Here is a 24,214-nt window from a genome sequence, read left to right on the forward strand (position 1 = left end):
TTCAGCATGGCCACCACTAGCATCCTCACTAAAACAGCAACACAGACAAGGGACAACCATGTTCAACATCATCAAGCGTCATTGATGACACCCGACGGGCCCATGCAATGTCAGGCAAGGTTACAGGAAAACAGGCCCTACCTCTGAATAACAGCTGCCGAATCATTTTCTCGTTTCCGTCTCTTCCTCTCTGCGTAGCCCCTGAATGCCCTGGGAAACCATTTTAAGCCATTAACCAACTACACAGCTTTGAACTGAAGACGACATGAAACAGACAGACAGAGAGAGCAAGTTCTCACCAGACACCAGAGAGACCCTCCCAACACACAGTCTGGCTCTGCGGAAGAGACCCAGGCCACATGGAACCATACAGAAGTCAGGGACTGGCTGAGAAAAGACCATCAAACCATTGTGTACTGGTTATTTACAGCTGTTACAGGAGGCTGGAAAGGTGGCTGCTCCCAAAGCTAGCACAAGGATACCCAAAGTGTGGCCTGCAAAATGGCTGACACGAGCTCTCACTCTTAACATGGAAGTTTGGACCTTAGAGACTACAGACCCAGCATGCAACACCCAGGGGTGCTGGAACAATTTATGGAGGGTGGGTGCTGAGAGCCACTGAACTAAACTGTAAACTCTCAGTATGATGGAATCCACTTCAAGCCAGGGGGTGTGGCAGCACCCCCTGCATCCCTAGTTCTAGCACCTCTGACAACAGCTATTCTTGCTTGGATCCAGTTAGGGCAAAGCATGCTGGGACATGTAGTCTCCAGGGTAGAGATGAAGGTGACAGAAATCTGTTCTATTTAGGCATCCAGGTGCAGCCATCAATCATCTGACAAGATGACCATGCAGCCTTCAAACAGAGGAAGCCCTAGAGAAAAATGAGATGGCGGAGGTTTTCTGTCCAAGACATCAACAAACAAGGAAACAGAAAAAAAGGCCATACTTACGAGATGCTAGAGATCCCAGGAGAAGCAGAAAAAGGAAAAGAGAAGAGACATGCATTAGTGCTCAGCCACTGCTGGGCATTCTGCATATTGAACCCACGAGTCTTAACCAGAACCTGCCAACCAGCTCTGATCAGGAAGTGTTTCCCCTGTGTAGGCTCATATGCCAGACAAGCGATGCAGGGCCCAGTTCAGGAGGTGGGTGAAAACTGTTCTCTGGTCTGGACCTCTTCCTCACCTCAGCAACTAGCTCCTCCTGTACCGACCCTACTCCTCACCACTTCCCTGGGCGTCTACCTGCCATCAGAGAGCTGGCCCCTGACATTTCTGACATGGCTTCAGGAACATCCCAGGAAAAACTTTTGGCTTCTTTTCAGAGCTGGAATTATCCCCTCAGTACCGAGGTGGAGAGAGGATCAGAGTGCAAGGATGGGGCATGGGCAGGCATGCTTAATGATTAGAGTTGGGAGTCAGGGGCCAGAGCCAGAATCAGGGTCAAGCCAAGGGTATGAGCCAGAGTTGGGAGCCAGAGGTGTGGCATAAGAGCAGGGACCTGGAGCAAAGGCAGGAACCAGGGGCAAACGCAGATGTGGGATAAGGATGGTGGGAATCAGGAACAGCCAGGAAGGCAGGCTCAGGAGTTAGGCCAGTAAGCAGAGTTGCAGTGACTGAGCAACTAGGTGAATTCCTGGCTGGCTGCCAGACAATTTCCTGTGCCTCCTTCTGGTTAACGTAGAGCATCCAGGCCAATCGGTGGGGCTGGACATCTCCTCCCAAACAGGAGCTTTGTAGATGAGCCCTTGGTGAGCTAGAACTCTGCTAGTCCCTTTCTCCAGTGAGATGCTGAGTAGCAGCCATAGTCTGATCATGGCCTGCATTCAAAACCCATGATCCCTCACATCACCCCTCTCCCACCCTGAGTGGTAGTGGGACAGGTTTCCCGGGGCGATTTTTGTGGAAGGCATTTACCAGGTCAGGGGCATGGATGTTCTCCTAGGAGCTTTCTTCAGGACTGTACCCTTCCCAATCCACAAGATATCAGAGTATCCCCCCATCTGATTCTGGCCTCAAGCATCTTGTGGACAATATACACATAGTGGCATAGTGGGGAGGCATAGAGTGAGGATCGATGAGGGAATGGGTCCTGAATATAGGGTTTCAGAAGAGATATGGAAAACGGTGTATTCAGAGGGAATGTATTAAGTTGAGTGATGTGACTGGGTTAATTTTCAGGTAAGCTCAGTAAAAGTCAAGGAAGTAGAAGTCCAATTTACTAGATAGCCTTCCACATATAGGTGTTTCATTAAGAGACATATCCTCTGGTCTACTGAAAATGCAGACCCTCCTGTTATCAACAGTCCCATATTATTTGTAGCACTTCTTGGTGTCCTCCAGGTGAACCTTTAGGTAATCTTGGGTTTGACATTTCTGTTGTATTCAGCCCAGGACTGCTGGGTTTGAGAAGCTGTGGTAGCTCCAGGTAGAACTGAGGGTGGAACCCATAGTTTGAAAATAAAGGGCTTTGTTCTCTAGAGGGGTGTTCTGCATTATTATACGTGAACTTTGTCTCAGGTAAGAACATAACAGCATTCCAGCAAGGACCAGCCATTCTGGTGGAAGTTTATGTAGCATTGAAGATACTGCTCCAGGATCTGGTTGGTTCTGTTTGACAGTTGTTTGGGGGTGATGGGCAGAGGAGAGACAGGAGCAGATACCCAAAATCTGGAGAGCTTCTGGCCAGAAGCAAGAAATAAATTGAGTACCACGGTTAGAGATGATGCTCCCCGGGAGGCCATGGAGGCAGACAACTTGATCCACACAGAGCTGGGAGGCCTCCTGGGAGAGGGTAGACCAATGCAGGGGACAAAATGAGACATCTTTGTGAAGTAGTCCATGACTGCTGGAAGAGTCATGAACCCACTGGACTCTGGTACTTCTACTACAAAACCTGGGGCTATGACGTGTAGGGGCTAGGTGGCGTCACAAGGGGTTGAAAGAGACTGAAGGGATTATTGTGTTGTATCTTGGAGTGGGTGCAAATATTGCAAGAAGATACATAGACCTGTACTGTAGCCCTCATGTGAGGCTATCAAAGGAGATGAGAGACTAGGCACAAATTTTAAAGTAGCCAAAATGTCCTGTCAGGTGGGAGTTGTCACATACTTTTAGGGTTAAAGTCCTCAGAGGTCCAGGGGGAATGTATATATGCCCTTTCACATAGGTTATCCCACCTTGAACATTGTGGGGTTCCCTAATTATGGCTTCCTGTTTATCAGGAGGACTCCCATGGGCTGATGCTGACTGTGTGTGAGTTAAACAGGTCTTGGCGGGGAGCCATGCCCAGAAAGTTATGAGAGTTGAGGATGCAGGAAGTTTTAGGGTTTGAATCCTTTGGATCAGTATAACTTTTTCCCTTCTGGGACAGGGCACTGGCTTGCTATTTTTCGGTCCTGGACAATAGGAGATTACAGAAACATGAAAAGAATAAGGCCCACTGATGTTGGTAGAGGGCCTTAGCCCTATGCAAATAGTCCAGGTTCTTATGATCAGTGTACACCTGGACAGGGTATTGGTCCCCTTCTAGATGAGTGGTGCCACTCTTCAAAGGCAGTCTTAACTACCAGGATTTCTTTGTCCAAAATTTCATAATTTTGCTCCACGTGTGTGACTTTTCTGGAGTAAAAGGGACATGGATACAGCAATAATTGAGGACCATATTTTTGGGACAGCACTGCTCCTATGGCCAAATTGGAAGCATCCATTTCCATGATGATGGCTTGCACAGTATCTGGGTAGACCAATAAAGGAATGGTGGTAAATGCAAGTTTTAATTGCTCAAACTGCCCTGCTGGGCCTCGAGAGACCAAAGGAACCTGGTGTTTCTGCAGAGCAGAGTGGTGAAAGGGACAATCCATTTGAAAACCTTGAGATGAACTGCTGATAGACGTTTGCAGCCCCCAGAAAACACTGTAGGATACAAATGTGCCAGGGTGCTGCCCATGTGAAGACTGCCTTTACCTTGAATAGGTCCATTTCAGTATCAGTGGGGGATTGGATGAACTCTTGGAATTCTTTGGAGGACTGATCAAAGGTGCATTTTTCTAGTTTAGCATAGAGGCCATGTTGGCGCAGCCTCTTCAGGATGGAATGGATGTACATTGTGTGTTGTTCAGCATTGTTTGAAAAAATAAGTGTGTCATCCAGGTGAGCTACCACATATTGGCCCAGAATGTCCTGGAGAACGTCATTAATAAAATGTTGGAACACTGCAGGCATGCTTGTCAAACCACAGGGCACCACGAGATATTCAAAGTGACCACAACAAGTTTGAAAGGTAGTCTTCCATTCATTCCCAGCTCTAACACATACTAGATTATATTCCCCCTGGAGGTCTAGTTCTGTGTACTCCCAAGCAGTGCCCATGTAGTCCATTAGCTTGGGGATCAGTGGTAATGGATATTGGTCTAATAATAAACTGATTCAGTATCCAATAGTCCATGCCTAGTCAGAAGCAATCACCTTTTAAATGCGTGAAGTTGACTTATGAATAAACCAATGGCTAGGTTCTCCTAAAAGGTAGCTGTGCAGAGCAGATAGTTAGGGTTCAGACATGGCATATGTATGTCTGAACAGAACTTTTACCCTGGGTTGTAGCTTAATTGGGCAATCACAGTCCCTGTGCTGGAGAAAGGCATCTGCATTTTTTCTCCTCATTGTAATCACTGTTTTTGGGTTGAAGTTAAGGACTAGGATCAGCGAGGAAGTACTGTATGCTGCCCATTTCCTGGGATCAAGCAGTGCTGTTGGTAGAATCCTGAGAGAAAGCTGACTTTTAGTTCATGCCAGTGGATAAGGGGGTTGTGGAGGGCCAGTCATGAGATGCCAAGAATCAGATGGAAGTGCTGGGAATAGATGCCACTGAACTGTAGGATCTCTCAATGTTCTTGGATAGGAACTTCGATAGGGACAGTTTCTGTGGCCACTGGCTTGGAGGATAAGAGGGACCTGTCAGTTATCACCTGTCAGACCTATCACTTCTAGGTCTGGACCACAGGGTGTAGTGACTGAGTGGCTTCTGCATTGACAAAGTTGTCTGCTGCACCCAAGTCAAAGAGGGCCCACCACAAAAGAAGTGGTTGGGGGTGTCCCGGGATTCATAACTCAAGTGGTTCTTGTGGGTACAGTGCCAGTCGCCAGGAGCCAGCACACCTTCCTGTCAGGACCTCAGTTCAGGGATCAAGGGACCATTTTGTCAGCGTGCCCAAGCTAGCCCTCTTCACCTAGCCTGGGCTAGTTTGTTTCACAGATTCCTTCAGGCTGGGTTCCTCACGGGGCAACTGGAGATAGCATGGCCCAGCTTGACACAGTGGTAACACAGGCATCACTTGCAATCCCTCTCTTCAGGGGAGAGTTGTCAGTGCACCAGGTCTATTTGGTCTAGATAATACTTAGTCCTGCCATGAGTGCAGGGGACTGGACTAGATGACCTCTTGAGGTCACTTCCAGTCCTATGATTCTATAATTCTACTTGCATTGACTCAACTGGCGGAGCAGAATCCCATGGGGAGTGGTTGGAGCTGTCAAAAATGGTTGATATTGCCTGCTGGAGGGTATCCCAATTTGACCGAGGACCGCTAGCTCCCCAACAGGGTGGAGGCCCAATCCAACACCTCTCCAGTCAGCAGGCTGACTACCTGGCCCACCTTGGCCTCGTCCAAAGCGTACGTCTGCAGATGAAGCAAGAACAAGAGCTCATGAAGTTCAGGAAGCCTCGGGATTTAGAGCAGTTCCCATCAAAGCATTCAGGCAGTGGAACAGCAGGTCCCAGCTTGGGTGACAGCACAGTCAGATGGACCCTGAAGCACAGTGTTCTCTGCTAGGAGTTGATGGGCTTGCTCCCACAATGCCCAATTCTCAGCAGCCAGCTGCCAGCTTTATGCCTGCAATGCTCAGTTGCCTGTTTGAAGGCAGATCACCTCCTTGTGCAGAACCGATGGCCCTGGCGGTATGGGAAACTCCAGTGGGTCCATCCTCAGCTGGGACCACTAGGAGTAGAAGATAGTGGCCCAAAAAAGCTGTAAGGACTGGGACAATGGGTGGTCAGGCGTAACGGATAGAGTTGGGTGCCAGGAACCGAACTGGGTGTCAGAGACAGAGTCAGAAGACAAGCCAAGGGTTGAAGTCAGAGTAAGAGTCAGGGGATGAGCCTGAGCTGGAGTTGGAGTCAAACCAAGAATCAGAGCTAGGGGTCAAGCCAGAGCTGGAGTCAGGGATCAAGCCAAGTTGGAGTTGATAGGTGGGCCTAGGGCACAGGAGCAGGGACCTGTTGCGAGACAGAAAAGCAGGAACCATGTGCAGATGGGGATCTGCGGCAAGGAGGGCACGAACTGATGGGAAAGCAGGGCTCAGAAGTCAGGCTAGTAAGCGGGGTCCATGCTGGTAGACAGCCTTGGATTCACTTAATTACTCAGGCAAATTCCTGTGCCTCCTTCTCGCTTGAGTAGTGTGTCCAGGCCATTTGGTGGGGCTGGACAACTCCTCTAATCAGGAGCTTTGTAGCCGGAGCCCTTGGTGAGCTAAAGCGCTGCTAGGCCCCTTCTCCGTGGGCTCTGGTGAGCTGCCAGATGGCAACCGTGGCCTGAGCACTGCCTATGGACTGGGTTTGAGACCTGCAACCCCTCACATAGAGAGGGGGAGAAGAGGGAGCAATGGAAAGGGAAGAGAAGGGGACAGTGAAGATGGAGAAGGCACAGTGGGAGAGGCGGAAGAGCATTAGAGTGGGGAAAAGGCTCCCTCAGTTTCCCTCTCCATCATGTTGCTGTCACTGGAATACTCTTGTTATTTCAGCCTAATGGGAAACACTTCAGGGATTTCATTAAGGAAAGAAAAATGTTCCTGTCAATGGCCTTAATGGGAGCATTTCCAGCTTTACTTGGCCTCCCAGTGACAATTTCCTCCCAACACACAACAGTCTGGGGGCACCTGAGCCCAAGTTCAGGCTGGGAGGGGACAAAGCTGCTCCTAGTTCAGATCTGATCTCTCCACTCAGGTTAGTTCATGTCTTTGTCTCTCTTGCTCAATCGCAGCCCTGTGCCAGTGTTGTGGAACCCAGGGTCTCCCCCAGCAGTGACAAGAGCAAAAGCCACCTAGTCCCATGGCTTCAGCTGAGGTGGCAAGAGCAAAAGAATCAACTGAGAAGTGCCTAGGCTAATACTCCTGCAGGAATAACATCACAGACAGCTCTCTCCACAAGCCAGGGTGTGCTGCCCACACATCAAGCAGAGGGAGCACATAACAAATTAGAAAGCTAATCAAGAAAGAAGTTAAAGTGGGGGAATGAATGAGTCAGAGGGTGTGTCTACACTACTACTTAAGTCGATCTAACTTACATTGCTCAGAAGTGTGAAAAAGACACCCTCCCACTGACATAGCTTCCGCCTCTTGCGAAGGTGGAGTAATTATGCCGACGGGAGATATAGTAAACCTAGTACAGTAGATCTAATGTAGACCTGCTCTGAGTAAACAAGGGAGAGTGAAGGAATGACTGAAGTAGTGAATGAGCCTGAATAAGCAAGTAAGTGAAGATGGGAGTAAGACAATGACTGAGTTAAGGACTAAGTCAACACTCACCACCCAGTCCACCCAAACATACCATCGTGCCATATATAGAACTTGACTGTCCAAAGCTCTGATATCCTAAGATGCAGTCATGCATGGGCCACACACTAACTATGAGAAAAGAGGTTGGTGCAGCAACAGCCATTTCACTTACGCTTGCATAGTTGTAGTAGCAGTTTGAAAACTGAAGAGGTTCTCCTTGGGGAACCAGGTCCGTATGGGGACATCATCTGGAAGAGACAGAGCTAAAATTGAGTGCCAACCAGACATAAACGGGTTTCACACATATGTAGTTAGTGATCGGGACATCCTTCCAAAACAGTCTCCCACTGCATCTCTTCTCAACAACCAAACACGCCTGAAAACTGGCACAAATTCTCTTTTACCTTATGTAGTAATGTGAAAGAACAGCTGAGCTTGAAATACACATGAGCCTCACCTGTATTGTGCCCTGTGCTAAAAGGGACATTAGATATGTTTGTGCATGTGTGTATGTATGTGCACATGTAATTGCCATGGACCGTGCTGTACCTTCTCCAATGTGTTTACCTAATGGGTTACTCTGAAGGGAAACTATCAAAGGGAGAGAGATGCCTCTTGAGATAGGAAAACTGGGAAGCAATGTCACCCGTTTTAGGCCTTGTATATCTGGATTGTCCCTGCTTTAGAATTCAAATGGAACATCCAATAGGGAGACTGGAGGCACCTGAGATGCCCCAGCACTCATTTGGTGCCTCTGTGTATAAACTATCCTGCACCAACCAATGGCTACTTTTTTCCCAGCTCCCTTGTAACAGGATATCAATCTCCACATCATTGCTAATGACTAAGAGCTTGCAACAAAATCATTACTGAGCATTGAGTCTGCTTGTCCCAGAAGCACAAACAGGAAACCAATGCAAAATGGAGCACAGACCTTAAACAGTTTATATCTGTTTGTGATCTTTGAACCCATAGCTGTCAGGTGGGGCTCTGAATTCCTGCCTATCTCACAATTAGATGATGAGCTTCCACTGAGTAGATGCCTCAGGGACTGATAGTGTGATGGATTGTGATTATGCTATGGAGGCTTTCAGCTCTAAGTCACTGGTTCAGATTCAAACCAGGAAAATTATAGGCAACAGTCAATACCATCCAACAGCTCTGGGAATAGCCTGGATATAGCCTGGGAATAGCTAGTCTCCATCTACTTCCCAGTAAACAGGTCCACATCACAAAATACATTAATTGCCCCCATTGCTCTCCATCCTCAGCAGAGAGAGTGAATAGGAGGATTGAGCTATACTCTCTCTCCTAAAAGAAGTCAGGGTTGAGGCACAGTGGCATCCAGGAAGTGTCTGCTATGCTTGCTTGGTAATTAGAGAGCAGATTTCAGACTCCAGGGCTCATCTGGCAGGATAAACTTTAATTTATAAGCATGAAGTTCTCCCTCTCTTAAAGCAGGTCATAATCCACCCAATCTGAGAGTTGCAGTGTAAGCTGAGAGTTGTAAATATCAATCTAACCAAAAAACAACAGAGGTGCAGTGCTTTTCCTGGAGTTTAATGACCAGTTGCTATAAGCAGATGACCTAAATTGCAGCTGGTGGATCCACTTAGTTGGTAACCTCCATGAAATGACTAGAGCCAGTGCAGTTGTTGCTACTGTATGGTGAAAATTGGAGGATGGTCATAGGCACAGGGAATTATTTAGGGGTGATGTTGTCTGAATTGGCAATGATGTCCTCTGTATTAGCCAGCCAGATTGCCTGAAACATATCAACATTTCTTTCAGTGGCTGTATCACATCAGCAGCTGCACAAGAGACAAGAACCTCTAACCCTCTGGAATGGGGCTCAGATACCAAGGGGATGAGACTGGTTTAGACTGAACTGTAGGCAGCTTTATATATATATTGCAGCTTTAATTCACACCATGAATCCCTACACTGCAGGGCAAGAGCAGCTCTAAAATTCAAGCCTTTGGGGAAATGAGGGAATATATTTCTTGCTTCCACTCGTTGCTAGGGGCACAGTTTCAATAACTTTTGCTCTTGCCACGTATGAATGATTTGCTATGCAACATTTAATGTAATCTGGTGCATTTCCACTGTGTAGTCATGGGTTTGCCTTAGGCTGTAACACTACCGTACAGGTGTGAAATTCTAGACGGCTAGGGCTACACCTACACTACGGCACCTACAGCCACGCAGCTGCGCCAGTGCAGCTTGTTGTGGAGATGCTGTAAGTTGATGGGAGTGAGCTCTCCCATTGGCTTAATAACTTCTGTTTCCGTGAGAGGCGGTAGTTTTGTCGCCAGGAGAAGCTCTCTCACTGACATAGGGCTATCTATGCCAGGCTTAGGTTGGTGTAACGAACATTGCTCAAGGGTGTGGATTATTCACACCCCCGAGCGACATAAATTATACTGAATTAACCTTTAGTGTAGACAAGATCTGAAAAGGCTTTCAGGATGTGGTGCCAATATGTATAATGGGGTTTGATCATTGAAGGTTTTGGCAAGAGCATGATAAACTGTCAAATTAAGAATCAACCATCAAAAACTAGGGGTGTCAAATTTCCAGAAATTTTGAAGGTATGGGAAAAAAGCAGGTTTTTTCCAGGGGAGTTCTGGAATATAATAGAAATTTTGGTAAAAAAACAAAACCAAAATATCTGCAGTAGTTACTTGCTTATCAAAACTAAACTTTATTTACTTCTTTAAGAATGAGAAATATATTATCTATAATTTAGTTAGACCATCAAAAGTATTGTTTGGTGTACTTATGTGAGCAGAGTCTGAATGAGCTCTCCCCTGACATCTAGTGGTGAGCTGTGGAAAGGACTTTGGGAGCTGATCTTGTTTGCACGGCACACCCACCCTGCCTAACATGACAGGACTGCTTGCCCAAATGGTCACTTTTGGCTGGTGTTGGATCCCCAGTCTCATTGTTATTGGGGCAGGAGTAACAAAGGGTTGTTATCCTTGTGTGAATCAAGGGCAGCAGAACTGTACTTGGCAAAGCCCGATGGAGGGACTCGCCCTCATATAAATGGAACTTGCGAGGCAGGAGACATTGGCCTCAAAGCCCAGTGAGTTGAGAGTGGTTGGGGACAGGTACTTGTGTCTGGTGGTGTGGGTGCCACTCTATAATAACTGAGCTAATTCAGACTCTATTGGGAGTCTTGTTACACCCTGCAGAGCTGAAATCACTGATACCTAGGTCTAAGCATTAGACCGGCTTTGGGACAGTGTCTCTGATTCAAGAGACTGCCCAGTGTGCACCAGCAGTGAGGCTCTCCAGTAACAGCTGACATCACTGATAGCTGTGTTAAGTTGTGGGACCTGAAACCATCCAGGCAGCATAGCAAGTGGCTGGTAGGGTGGCCAGCAGAGAGGTGTGGAGATCAGTCAGCAAGGCGACCAGCGGAGAGGCATGGTGATCATGCGGGCAGCCAGCAGAGACCCTGGCAGGGAGGTGTGGCGATTAGCCGGCAGGGCAGCCAGCGAAGAAGTGCAGTGTTCGACCAGTAGGGCAGCTGGCAGGAATGAGCGGAGCACCGATCGGCCAGTAGGGTGGTAGCGAAGAGGAGCAGCAAGTGCCTGGGCAGTGGATCAAGTAAAGTGCCTTCTTACCGCCCCCCACTTCCACCCAGGGCAGGAAGTGAACTCTGCAGATGCACCTCTGGGTCTGCACTGACCAAGGACAACAACTGTGAGCGGGGTGGAGAGAAGGGATGGGCATGTTAAAGGGACTTTTGGTTGCTGAACTTAAGAACCTGACGGAAGAGGACACTGCCCAACTTATTGGGGGTTGGTCTTTGGCTCATGATTTATGTTTATGAACCCTGTTTGTGGTGTTTTCCTAAATTAATGCCCGGTTAATTCCCTCCTTTTCTTAAAAAAATATTTTCTACACTCAGACTCTGTGCTTGCAAGAGGGGAAGTATTGCCTCTTAGAGGCACCCAGAGGGTAGTGTGTTACTGGGTGGGGGCTTGAGTTGGTTTTGTGTTGTATGGTTGAAGAGAAACCTCTAGATATTGAACCCCACCCCTGTTACTGCCAATTCCAACAGGTAGAACAGTTACACTTATTAAATAAGTAAGTAAAATAATTTAGTTTCTATTTGAATAATAATGACAAACATAGATTCATAGATTCTAGGGTCAGAAGGGACCAATGTGATCATCTAGTCCGACCCCCTGCACAAAGCAGGCCACAGAACCCTACCCACCCACTTCTATAACAAACCCCTAACCTATGCCTGAGTTATTGAAGTCTTCAAATTGTGGTCTGAAGACCTCAAGCTGCAGAGAATCCACCAGCAAGTGACCCATGCCCCACACTGCAGGGGAAGGCGAAAAACCTCCAGGGCCTCTGCCAATCTGCCCTGGAGGAAAATTCCTTCCCGACCCCAAATATGGCGATCAGCTAAACCCTGAGCATGTGGGCAAGACTCACCAGCCAGCACTCAGGAAAGAATTCTCTGCAGTAACTCAGATCCCATCCCATCCAACATCCCATCACCAACCACTGGGCATACTTATCTGGAGATAATCACAGATCAATTGCCAAAATAAGGCTCTCCCATCATACCATCCCTTCCATAAACTTATCAAGCTTAATCTTAAAGCCAGATATGTCTTTTGCCCCCACTACTCCCCTTGGAAGGCTGTTCCAGAACTTCACTCCTCTAAAGGTTAGAAACCTTCATCTAATTTCAAGTCTAAACTTCCTAGTGTCCAGTTTATACCCATTCGTTCTTGTGTCTACATTGGTACTAAGCTTAAATAATTCCTCTCCTTTCCTAATATTAATCCCTCTGATATATTTATAAAGAGCAAGCATATCCCCCCTCAGCCTTCTTTTGGCTAGACTAAACAAGCCAAGCTCTTTGAGTCTCCTTTCATATGACAGGTTTTCCATTCCTCGGATCATCCTAGTAGCCCGTCTCTGAACCTGTTCCAGTTTGAATTCATCCTTCTTAAACATGGGAGACCAGAACTGCACACAGTATTCCAGGTGGGGTCTCACCAGCGCCTTATATAACGGTACTAACACCTCCTTATCTTTGCTGGAAATACCTTGCCTAATGCATCCTAAAACCGCATTAGCTTTTTTAACGGCCATATCACATTGGCGGCTCATAGTCATCCTGTGATCTACCAATACCCCAAGGTCCTTCTCCTCTTCTGTTGCTTCCAACTGATGCGTCCCCAATCTATATCTAAAGTTCTTATTATTAATCCCTAAGTGCATGACCTTGCACTTTTCACTATTAAATTTCATCCTATTACTATTACTCTAGTTTACAAAGTCGTCCAGATCTTCCTGTATGATATCCTGGTCCTTCTCCGTGTTAGCAATACCCCCCAGCTTCGTGTCATCCGCGAACTTTATTAGCACATTCCCGCTTTTTGTGCCAAGGTCGGTAATAAAAAGGTTAAATAAGATTGGTCCCAGAACCGATCCTTGAGGAACTCCACTAGTAACCTCCTTCCATATCTATCCAACATATCTAGTATTAGCGATGGGGTTGCAGCTGCACACTAAGGTGAACAGGAAAAATATATAAAAAGTTGAAAATAGAAAGCCTCAGTATTGTTGGAAACAAAAAGGAAGGTTATGTCCTTTGGGCTCAGAAAAATGTATGTAAATAGCGCTGACCTGACATTATCATGCAGATACAGAAGAAATTCGTGCTTGTGGAGAAAAAGCCCAGAAAATTAACATTTATAATTTAGTTAACAAAGTACAATATTAAGGACCAAGAGTAAAAGTGTATATATATATCCAAACTTTATATTAGTAACACCAGATTCTTTAATAGTGCATTATCATATATGCCGAAATTGTAGACATAACTAGCCACCCGATGAACCAGTATCATATAATTTAAACAGTAGCTAATGTATTCTGGGAAATGCTAGCATAGCTCAAGTTTTTCCTTCTTTCCTTTCTCTTTCACTGGTCATTCCAAGAGAAAATATTCCAGATAACAGTTTCTTTTCAATTTTTCCCAAGATTTCAATTTTTCCCATACCAGGCCTCGGGGGAGGGGGGGGGAAGCAGCAACAAAACAAAAAAAAAAACAACCCTGAAAAAACCCTCTGTTTTTCCCCAAAAAAAGTTTCCAGTTTTTGCAGACCCTCACATCTCTATCAAAAACTTGTAACGAGGTGCATATGGAGCATGCTATGAATCCTATCACACGCACACAGGACAGCTGTTGGCTGTTTACACCAAGGCAGTGTTTGATGTGAACTTTCAGGCTGTAGAACAAGTCACGGGACCCCTCTCTGCAAAGAATATGAGTAGATCTCTGAATTGCAGAATGAGAAACAGATGAGCAAGCAACTGAGGTTTCTGCCTGCCATTGAGATGGCAGCACAAGAAGTGACAGAAGCCAACTGGCCTTCAATAAGCTCACATATAAGTGAGGAAAACTGGTGCAGATGTGAAGTTGAAGAAATGTGAAGTTTCTGTTTTTGCTGAGGTTTAAGACCCAGGTCCTGCAAATCCCTTACACGTGTGGGTAATCATTACTCAAGTAAGCAGTGCTACTCACATGAGAAAGCATTATTAATGTAAGGGTTTGCAAGATCAGGCCCAATGCCACCCAGTTGGTTCTAGTTCTTCTGAGTAAACAGTCGTTACTTTTCTTATTCTCAGAAGTAAAGTTTCAGAAAGGTAGAGGCCATTTGTCTGTTTAGCAGAGGACATTTCCCTTTACAAGGTTGCATAGCTGAAAATATATCCCTTAAAGTCTAAGGAGGCAAACTCTGCATGGAGAAGATCAGAATGGAGAATGGAATCTTCCAAGTACAGCATTTGTTTGGCTTTGGGGATTTTGTTTTGGTTTTTTTTTTCCAACAAGTGATGTTGATAACTGAATTTTACAACCTACCATTCTCAGGGCTTTGTCCCATTGTTTCGTATTGAGTAATCTGTAAGAGCGCTATTCCTGCAAAGTACATTCTTTAATATTCCAAAAAATGGTTTAAAACATAAATATACCAAGTTTAGAATGTTATCCCTTTACCTTCCTGGCTTACACTAGACCCAAATTATTAGCAGCCTACTCCCATTACTACCTATGCAAAACCAAATCCCAAAGAGAATCGGGCTCTCACTCTGATAAGACCAGCCACAGAACCTACATTCTTATTGTGCTCTCACACAACCCTTCTCTCTCATTACACACAAAACAATCCTTTACCAGAGCAGGGTCATGTGTAACAAAAATGAAGGAAAACTTTTCTCATTTTTTGTACTGAAGAAATCAAAATAATAAATTAAGCCAACATTTTCAAATGCGGGTTTTTAAGGTTAAGCATAGATACCCATATGATAGACACCAAATAAAAGTGCCCTGGTTTTCACTGGCCATGGATATTACTGGGAGCTGTGGTGTTCAGCACCTTGGAAAATCCATGGATTTTTCTTTACAATAGCCTACGTATGAATTTTGGTGCCTAACTTCAGGCAGCCAGGTTTGAAAATGTGGTCCCTCGCCTAATCTTCATGACATTTTACATGCACACAGATAAGGGTATGATCCAGGGAAATGCCATCATTTGAGCTCCCTCATATTTTCTTCCTGCAAACAAGACCCAAGCCCTCCTGCAGTTAATCTGACTCCTGTCTCTTAAAGTCTGTGCTGTTTGTAAAAAAATAGTCAAGAAAACAGCATGCGCACCTTTGCCACACAGTCAGACATCTCCTTTCTTACTGGCATAGACTAGATAAAGAGACAGATATACAAGTATTGCATTAAATGTAACACACACACACACACACACACACACACACACACACACACACAGCATATGTATTGAGATGTAAAATGTAATGAAAGCTTTAGATATTAAAGAAATAAAAGAATTTCTTAGCCCCAGATGAGGACATTATATATCATTTTGCCGAAGATGCTCATGGAGTGAGTGTGAGCAGCAAATAGCCCACTGGCGAGGGAAGAAGTACAATTTGATATCACTCTGTAGTGTCCATAGAAAGGCACTGTATGGTGTCATTCTGCAAGGGAGCACTGAACTGTGTCACTCCACCCACAATAGTGTTTCCAGGGAAGCAGTATATTACAGAGTGTCTGCCCAATGTAGCATCCATCAAAGACATTTTACAGCATCACCATGCAGAGTCTATGGGATGGTGCAATAGGCTTCCTTAGGGACACTCTGTGGCATTGACTAATGCTGCTGCTGCCAGGCTGGGAGCTGAGCTAACAGCAGGACTCCCATTGGTCACATCAGGAGCGTTTAAGGCTCGGCGCTATCCACTCTGAGGAGCTTTCTCCTGCTGCCAAACAGAAGATCCCAATAGTGCATCCTCCTGACTCATTCTATGCTCACTGTTTTGCCACCTCCCTCTGCCCAGTGCTGGCACCACATACTAGCAAAGCACCCAACGGGAAGCCCAAGGGATACTGGTTCAAGTTCTCTAGGCCAATCACTGTTCCCTGGAGGTTCATTTCTGAAGCCGGGAGAGAGGTGCAGCCGTCCATATCAATAGGAACCATTGTACCCTTTGTGCACACAACATCCACACTCACTTACCAGACACTCGATCAATACTATACATCCTCTCCAGCTTTTTCCTACGCCATCCTGTCTCGCTGGACTGGTGCTGCTCCAGGTCAAAGGAGTGCTGGGAGTGGGCTGCCAACTGAGCACAGCTTGGGCACTCCTTGGAGCCCTGCCGACTGCCTGCCCAGCCTTTGCAATGCCTGCTAATGTTGTGAGAGCTGCCAGCACTCTGCAGAGGCTGGCCATGGTGGCAGTCCTCTTGGCCAGTGCCTTTCATCACCACCAACTCCATGCTCTCGTTCTCATGGTCCGACAGCATCGGCCTCTCACCGGAGATAGTATACACCCGTGCCTTCGGCCCCTCACTCGGGACCTTCTCGGCCTGCTCCTCAGAGAAGTTCTTCTCAAACTTGCCAGCTGAGATGACGGACAGCCTGCGCTTGTTCTGAGCTGCCTGCTGCATCTCAGGGGAGTCTTCCTGTCCAATATAGGAGTCCGCTAACAGGTGATCTGAAACAGAGGGCACACTTGGTATTTATCGCTTAGACCCTTGGCTTACCCCAGGCACTGACATAATAGGTGCTATGAAGCTGTAGCCTGTGTTATCTGTGTAGACGGGGGAGAAAGAGAGGAGGGCAGATACACCTGTGAAACTAGGCACTAGAATGTGTACCCATTGCCCTCGTAAATCTCGACAATTGATGCTGAAACAAGAGGCATTTCTTGCAGTTGTGCCTATTTTATTTCCTTGCAAACGTCCCAAACACAAGAAAGGGCTGAAAGCTGACAACAGGGGAATGAACATCTTCATGGTCTTGAACTTGCAAATGCTTACTTCCCGGGGCAGTCCTTACTCAACTGAGCAGTCCTGTCAACTTCAACAGAGCTGCGCACCTAAAAAGGGGCTACTTAGGTGAGGAAGGTTTGTAGATAGGGCTCTGACTTGTGGAACAAACACCAAAGGCATGCCCGCACCCAAACGCATGCCCAAACCTTTCAGCCTATTCCCAGAGAGCAGACCCCAGCAATGAGCATGGGAGAGGGAGGAGAGTTGAAAGGGCATTCTGAATAATGGCATGCAGACATGTACAGACCATCCAACTTGGCTCTGGTACTGTCACAACGCACATGGCTTCAGACTGTTCCCAGAAAGCAGGGATTGCCTGGGTCAGGTGAATAGACATGGGCATCCACATTGGCAGAATATATGTCCTCTGGACTCTGGGAACAAGCTATTGGTCTGGGCATTCTTCTTGCACTGAATTTGTTTTCTGCATCTGTTGTTTAAAAACAAATGGAAGGAGAGGGGGAAGCATCAGAGATTTCAGGCTGATTTTCTGTACGCACAACCAATCCAAAGAGGAATCAATCCCCAGCTGTGATGGGAACCCTTTGATAGGTGACTCCACCAGCAAGTAGTCATCATCATTGTTTGTAAACCATGTTTGCATCTCTACAAAAGCTGCACTGAAAGGAAGAAGCAATGACTCCTTGCATGGAATAAATGTAGCCAGAGCTGAGAGAGAGAGAGAGAGAGAGAGAGAGAGAGAGAAGCCCAGCATGTGGAGGGAAATTACAAATGTAATCTCCTTTCAGAGCACAAGCAGTAAGTCAAATGCCAGGAAATCTCTGCATTATTCTTAGCACAGCCCCAACAGCTGTCTCCACTCATCTGCCGGCCCCTTTCTTTCTTTTCCAAAACAGCTGTTTAATCATTTCGTGGGGGTTTGGGGCAAAGGAGGTGCCTTCCCTGCCAAATACTTTTTAAAGAGTTCCCTAGCAGCTTCCCAACTGAAGAAAGGGGACACGCAAGGAGATATTAACATCTAACATGGACAATAAAAACCAAACTGAAACCTTTGCTTCATTAGACTTTTAATAAAAATGTTTCCTCTAGCAGCTGAGCTGTGAGTAGAAAGAATCTCTAAGAGATTTCAGGATCCCGACCAGCCCCGTAACTATCCTCCAGAGAGTGCAGGAGCTGGCCTGGATGAATGATGTAGCCTTAGGACAAAGACCGGCTGTGGTGCATCTGCAAATAATTCTGCTCCATTGAATCATCCACCCCATTTCCTCATCCCTACACTCGGCCCCACTTTCCTTTCCCCTCCATTTGGTCCCTCCATCTGATTGAGGGAGGTGCTCTTGTGCCAGTGACTCGGGAGGAGAATCCTTCCAAGCTGTGCCTATTCCCTGGCTCTCGGACTAGAGGCAAGTGTGGATCCTGCACATGCAGTGAGGACTAATCCTATATGGTTTGTACCAAGGGCTGAACACTGAACCCAGCACTGCCCCCAGCTAAGGTGTCTGGTATTGAGCACACACTACGTGACCCTCAGCTCCTTTCCCTGCTCCATCGGAACACAGCACAACAGAGGAAAATGTTTCTGGGGGGCCAAACTGGTCATCCTGCCCATGGCTTTGGATTGAAAAGATGTAAGGAACAGTTCAGGTCGAGACCCATCCAGTTCATTTCACTGGTGACTTGGTGAGGCCTCAGGGATAGTACAGCGTTCCTGCACCCAGAGGCAGCTGTGATCATCTTTTCCTTGCATTCACAGGGAATGCCTCTACCTCTACTGCTACAGTCAGACATGCACCACAGATAACAGCAGTATCGTGGATAGGACCTCCATCACCAATAGCATGAACCCTTACTGCTCAAGTGACAGGAGTCACTCCATTAGCTGTAGCTTGTCACTCACAGCAGGCTCCTTTTTCCCTGGGTTCAGGCAGGACTGGGAGACATGACATCCCACACTAAGCTGGTTTAGTACAAGCTCACAGACTCCACAGTGGCTTGTGTCACTCTTCACCCCTAAGAATGCAGCTAGATACCAGAGAAAGGGGCTCTTACACTGCAGCTTTCCATTTCTTCTCCAGCTCCACCTCCAGCAGTGATCCAGAGCCACCATGCCTTCGGCAAAACACCACCACTCTGGTTTCTATTCCTCCCAGACTGTACAGCACTCGCAGCTTTTGAAAGGGCTACACACACCAGACCCTGTGTTAAAAGCTCAGACCAGTGCTAAGTATGTACCTCTCTGTGTTACACGTTAGTACCCGCACAACCACTACGAGATCTATCAGGGTGCACTCAGACTAGAGGAACCGTGATACATAGCAAAACACAGACATATAGATATTCATGGCCCATCCAAAGGGTATCTGCATGGATTAAATATCACATGGATTAATTTCAGTTACAACACAGAATACAAAGTGTACAGTGCTCACTTTATATTTTTTTGATTACACATATTTGCACTGTAAAAAAATTTATTTTTCAATTCACCTCATACAAGTACTGTAGTGCAATCTCTTTATCATGAAATTTGAACTTACAAATGTAGAATTATGTACAAAAAAACTGCATTCAAAATTAAAACAATGTAAAACTTTAGAGCCTACAAGTCCTCTCAGTTCTACTTCTTGGTCAGGCAATCACTCAGACAAACAAGGTTGGTAACAATCAGCAGGAGATAATACTGCCTGCTTCTCGTTTACAATGTCACTTCAAAGTAAGAACAGGTGTTCGCATGGCACATGGCATGGTAGCCAGCGTTGCAAGATATTTATGTGCCAGATGCGCTAAAGATTGATATGTCCCATCACGCTTCAACCACCATTCCAGAGGACATGCTTCCATGCTGATGATGTGTTCTGCTTAATAATGATTCAAAGCACTGAGGACTGACGCACATTCATTTTCATTATCTGAGTCAGATGCCACCTGTAGAAGGTTGATTCTCTTTTTTTGGTGGTTTGGGTTCTGTATTTTCCACATCAAAGTGTTGCTCTTTTAAGACTTCTAAAAGCATGCTCCACACCTCATCTCTCTCAGATTTTAGATGGCACTTCAGATTCTTAAACCTTGGGTCGAGTGCTGTAGCTATTTTTAGAAATCTCAGATCAGTAGCTTCTTTGAGTTTTGTCAAATCTGCTGTGAAAGTGTTCTTAAAATAATCATGTGCTGGGTCATCATCTGAGACTGCTATAACATGAAATATATGCAAAATGTAGGTACAACAGAGTAGGAGACATACAATTCTTCCCAAGGAGTACAGTCATAAATTTAATTGATGCATTTTTTTAAAAATGAGCACCATCAGCATGGAAGCATGTCCTCTGGAATGGTGGCCAAAGCAGGAAGGGGCATACGGATGGTTAGCACATCTGGAGCATAAATACCTTGCAACACCAGCTACAAAAGTGCCATGCGAATGCCTGTTCTCACTTTCAGGTGACAGTGTAAATAAGAAGCAGGTAGCAGTATCTCCTGTCAATGTAAACAAACTTGTTCGTCTTAGCAATTGGTAGAATTAGAAGTAGGACTGAGTGGACTTGTTGGCTCTTAAAAGTTTTACACTGTTTTGTTGAGTGCAGTTATGTAACCAAAAAAATCTGCATTTGTAATTTGCACTTTCACAATAAAGATATTGCACTTCAGTACTTGTATGAGGTGAATTAAAAAAATACTATTTCTTTATCATTTTTACAGTGCATATATTTGTAATCAAAAATAATAATAAAGTGAGCACTGTGCTTACTTATAATTTAAATCAATATTGAAAATGTAGAAAAACATCCAAAAATATGTAATACATTTCAATTGGTACTCTATTGTTATAAGTGCGATTAATCGCAATTAATTTTTTTGAGTTAACTGTGATTAATTGACAGTCCTAATCACATCCTTATGATATTAAAATTAATTATATACATTTCATTGATAGGCCCACCCTGTGTGTCTGTCAGACAAGCCTGCATATTGGTGTTAATAGTGTGAATTTCTAAGCAGTCTCAAATCCTGATTTCAGGACTTGAGTTATTGACACTGCAGTCTGTCGGGTTACTCCAGATTTACACCAGTGTAAATGACAGCAGAACTGTCCTGACATATGATTCAACCTGTAAACTGAAATAATTGTGGAGTTAAAATTCTTGAGAAAATAATCCTAGTTCTAACTACTTAAAAAGTGTGATGGAATTTGTTAAAGTTGTAACTGGAGGGATGGATGGATTTTCCTATGTCTGTTCCATTTCCCTGCTTAAAAAGTGGTTTGACTTCTAAAGATCAAGGAGTTTTCACACAGAAATACTGTACATCTCTATAGGCCACCTCTGTGTGCTGCCTCTCTCAACCAATTGGGTGGCTAATTATTTCTCTTCCTAGCCAAATGCTTAGCATCTTTCATAACTACATGTAGGAAAAACAATTTCATGTGCCAAGGGAATAGGAACAGTCAATTAATTCTTTTTCAACTGAAAGTTTAAATCCACAAAGGAAAGTTAATAAAAATGTAAAAACTGGGGTTTTTTTCCATGCATCCATCAATTACATGAAATCACCACCCTGCTCAGAAATGAATCCACGCTCATTACAGGTATGCCGAGTCTGTGTGCTGGATCGTTCCTCCTGCTATGCATCAGTAGTCCTGTGGCTGTGTGTGCTCATTGGCCATTTGAAGAGTCCATCCTGCAACTGCAATCCTGTTATGTCTTCGCCTCCGTTCCTGTGAGGGATGAGGTTCAGTTGCCATGCAGATGAGCACTGTGGTGGCTTTGGCTTGGTTATGACAGAGAGCTGGGTTTATGGTTTGTTCCCCCAAGGGGAGCAAGTCAGAGCTGATACAGGAGGCAAAGCTACTTCCCTCCAAAGCTGAATAAAACATTAGCTGTGGTGATGTTCACTGCAGGCAGCAGAGAAGCAATAAGTAGGAGCTTTTTTGGAACTGCTTTCTAAGAGTCACCTGACACAGATCTCTGTTAACACCCTCTTCCTGGTTACTGCTGCTCAGTTTCATTTCATCTCCACGTTGTTCTTGTCACCTCTACCATAACCAGCTGCTCCAACAGCTATAGACTCATAGACTCATAGGTCAGAAGGGACCAATATGATCATCTAGTCTGACCTCCTGCACAAGGCAGGCCACAGAACCCTACCCATCCACTTTTACAACAACCCCTAACCCAGGACTGAGTTATTGAAATCCTCAAAATTGGTTTGAAGACCTCAAGCTGCAGAGAATCCACCAGCAAGCGACCCATGTCCCACGCTGCAGGGGAAGGCGAAAAACCTCCAGGGCCCCTGCCAATCTGCCCTGGAGGAAAATTCCTTCTCGACCCCAAATATGGCGATCAGCTAAACCCTGAGCATGTGGGCAAGACTCACCAGCCAGCACCCAAGAAGGAATTCTCTGCAGTAACTCAGTTCCCATCCCATCCAACATCTCCCCGCAGACCATTGAGCAGACTTATCTGGTGATAATCCAAGATCAATTGCCCAAATTAAACTATCCTATCATAACATCCCCTCCATATACTTATCAAGCTTAGTCTTAAAGCCAGATAAGTCTTTTGCCCCCACTACTTCCCTCGGAAGGCTGTTCCAGAACTTCACTCCCCTAATGGTTAGAAACCTTCGTCTAATTTCAAGTCTAAACTTCCTAATATCCAGTTTGTACCCATTCGTCCTTGTGCCTACATTAGTACTAAACTTAAATAATTCCTCTCCCTCCCTAACGTTAACCCCCCTGATATATTTATATAAAGCAAGCATATCCCCCCGCAGCCTTCTTTTGGCCAGGCTAAACAAGCCAAGCTCTTTGAGTCTCCTTTCATAAGGCAGTTTTTCCATTCCTCGGATCATCCTAGTAGCCCGTCTCTGAACCTGTTCCAGTTTGAATTAATCCTTCTTGAACATGGGACACCAGAACTGCACACAATATTCCAGATGGGGTCTCACCAGCGCCTTATATAACGGTACTAACACCTCCTTATCCTTGCTGGAAATACCTCGCCTGATGCATCCTAAAATCGCATTTGCTTTTTTAACAGCCGTATCACATTGGCGGCTCATAGTCATCCTGCTATCAACCAATACCCCAAGGTCCTTCTCCTCTGTCGCTTCCAACTGATGCGTCCCCAACGTATATCTAAAATTCTTATTATTAATTCCTAAGTGCATGACCTTGCACTTTTCACTATTGTATTTCATCCTATTACTATTACTCCAGTTTACAAAGTCGTCCAGATCTTCCTGAATAGTATCCCTGTCCTTCTCCGTGTTAGCAATACCCCCCAGCTTTGTGTCATCCACAAACTTTATTAGCACATTCCCGCTCTTTGTGCCAAGGTCAGTAATAAAAAGGTTAAATAAGATCGGTCCCAAAACCGATCCTTGAGGGACTCCACTAGTGACCTCCTTCCAGCCTGACAGTTCACCCTTCAATATGACCCGCTGGAGTCTCCCCTTTAACCAGTTCCTTATCCACCTTACAACTTTCATATTCATCCCCATCTTTTCCAATTTAACTAACAGTTCCCCATGTGGAACCCGGTCAAACGCCTTACTGAAATCGAGGTAAATTAGATCTACCGCATTTCCTTTATCTAAGTAATCTGTCACCTTCTCAAAGAAGGAGATCAGATTGGTTTGACACGATCTACCTTTAGTAAATCCATGTTGCAATTCGTCTCAATTACCATTGACCTCTATGTCCTTAACTACTTTCTCCCTTAAAATTTTTTCCAAGACCTTACATACTACAGACGTCAAGCTAACAGGCCTATAATTACCCGGATCACTTTTATTCCCTTTCTTAAAAATAGGAACTACGTTAGCAATTCTCCAGTCGTACGGCACAACCCCCGAGTTTATCGATTGCTTAAAAATTCTCGCTAATGGGCTCGCAATTTCACGCGCCAGTTCCTTTAATATCCTCGGGTGGAGATTGTCCGGGCCCTCCGATTTTGTCCCATTAAGCTGTTCAAGTTTGGCCTCTACCTCAGTTGCGGTAATATCCACCTCCATACCCACATTCCCATTTATCATCCCTTCATCATCGCTAAACTCCTCACTAGTCTTATTAAAAACTGAGGCAAAGTACTTATTTAGATATTGGGCCATGCCTAGGTTATCCTTAACCTCCATTCCATCCTCAGTGTATAGCGGCCCCACTTCTTCTTTCTTTGTTTTCTTCTTATTTATGTGGCTGTAGAACCTTTTACTATTGGTTTTGATTCCCTTTGCAAGGTCCAGTTCAATGCGGCTTTTAGCCTTCCTCACTTTATCCCTACATATTCTGACGTCACCAAGGTAGCTTCCTTTGCTAATCCCGC

At 45.4% G+C, this 24,214-nt stretch overlaps 1 protein-coding gene across 5 annotated transcripts in view; it reads right to left on the bottom strand.

Moving 5' to 3' along the window:
- Positions 1-24,214, bottom strand: part of NSMF (NMDA receptor synaptonuclear signaling and neuronal migration factor) — a 99,009-nt gene that overhangs the window by 32,506 nt on the left and 42,289 nt on the right. For 2 of the 5 annotated variants that reach the window (XM_050926523.1, XM_050926521.1), the window contains exons 3-5: positions 16,121-16,600; positions 7,723-7,798; positions 142-210 (exon numbers count right to left, since the gene is read on the bottom strand). In XM_050926523.1, the coding sequence (XP_050782480.1) occupies positions 142-210; positions 7,723-7,798; positions 16,121-16,600 (625 nt within the window). The remainder of the gene's footprint in view (positions 1-141; positions 211-7,722; positions 7,799-16,120; positions 16,601-24,214) is intronic. The other 3 variants (XM_050926522.1, XM_050926524.1, XM_050926520.1) reach the window with 3 other exon arrangements.

The sequence above is a fragment of the Gopherus flavomarginatus genome, chromosome 17, assembly GCF_025201925.1.
Source record: "Gopherus flavomarginatus isolate rGopFla2 chromosome 17, rGopFla2.mat.asm, whole genome shotgun sequence".
Taxonomy (NCBI): domain Eukaryota; kingdom Metazoa; phylum Chordata; order Testudines; family Testudinidae; genus Gopherus; species Gopherus flavomarginatus.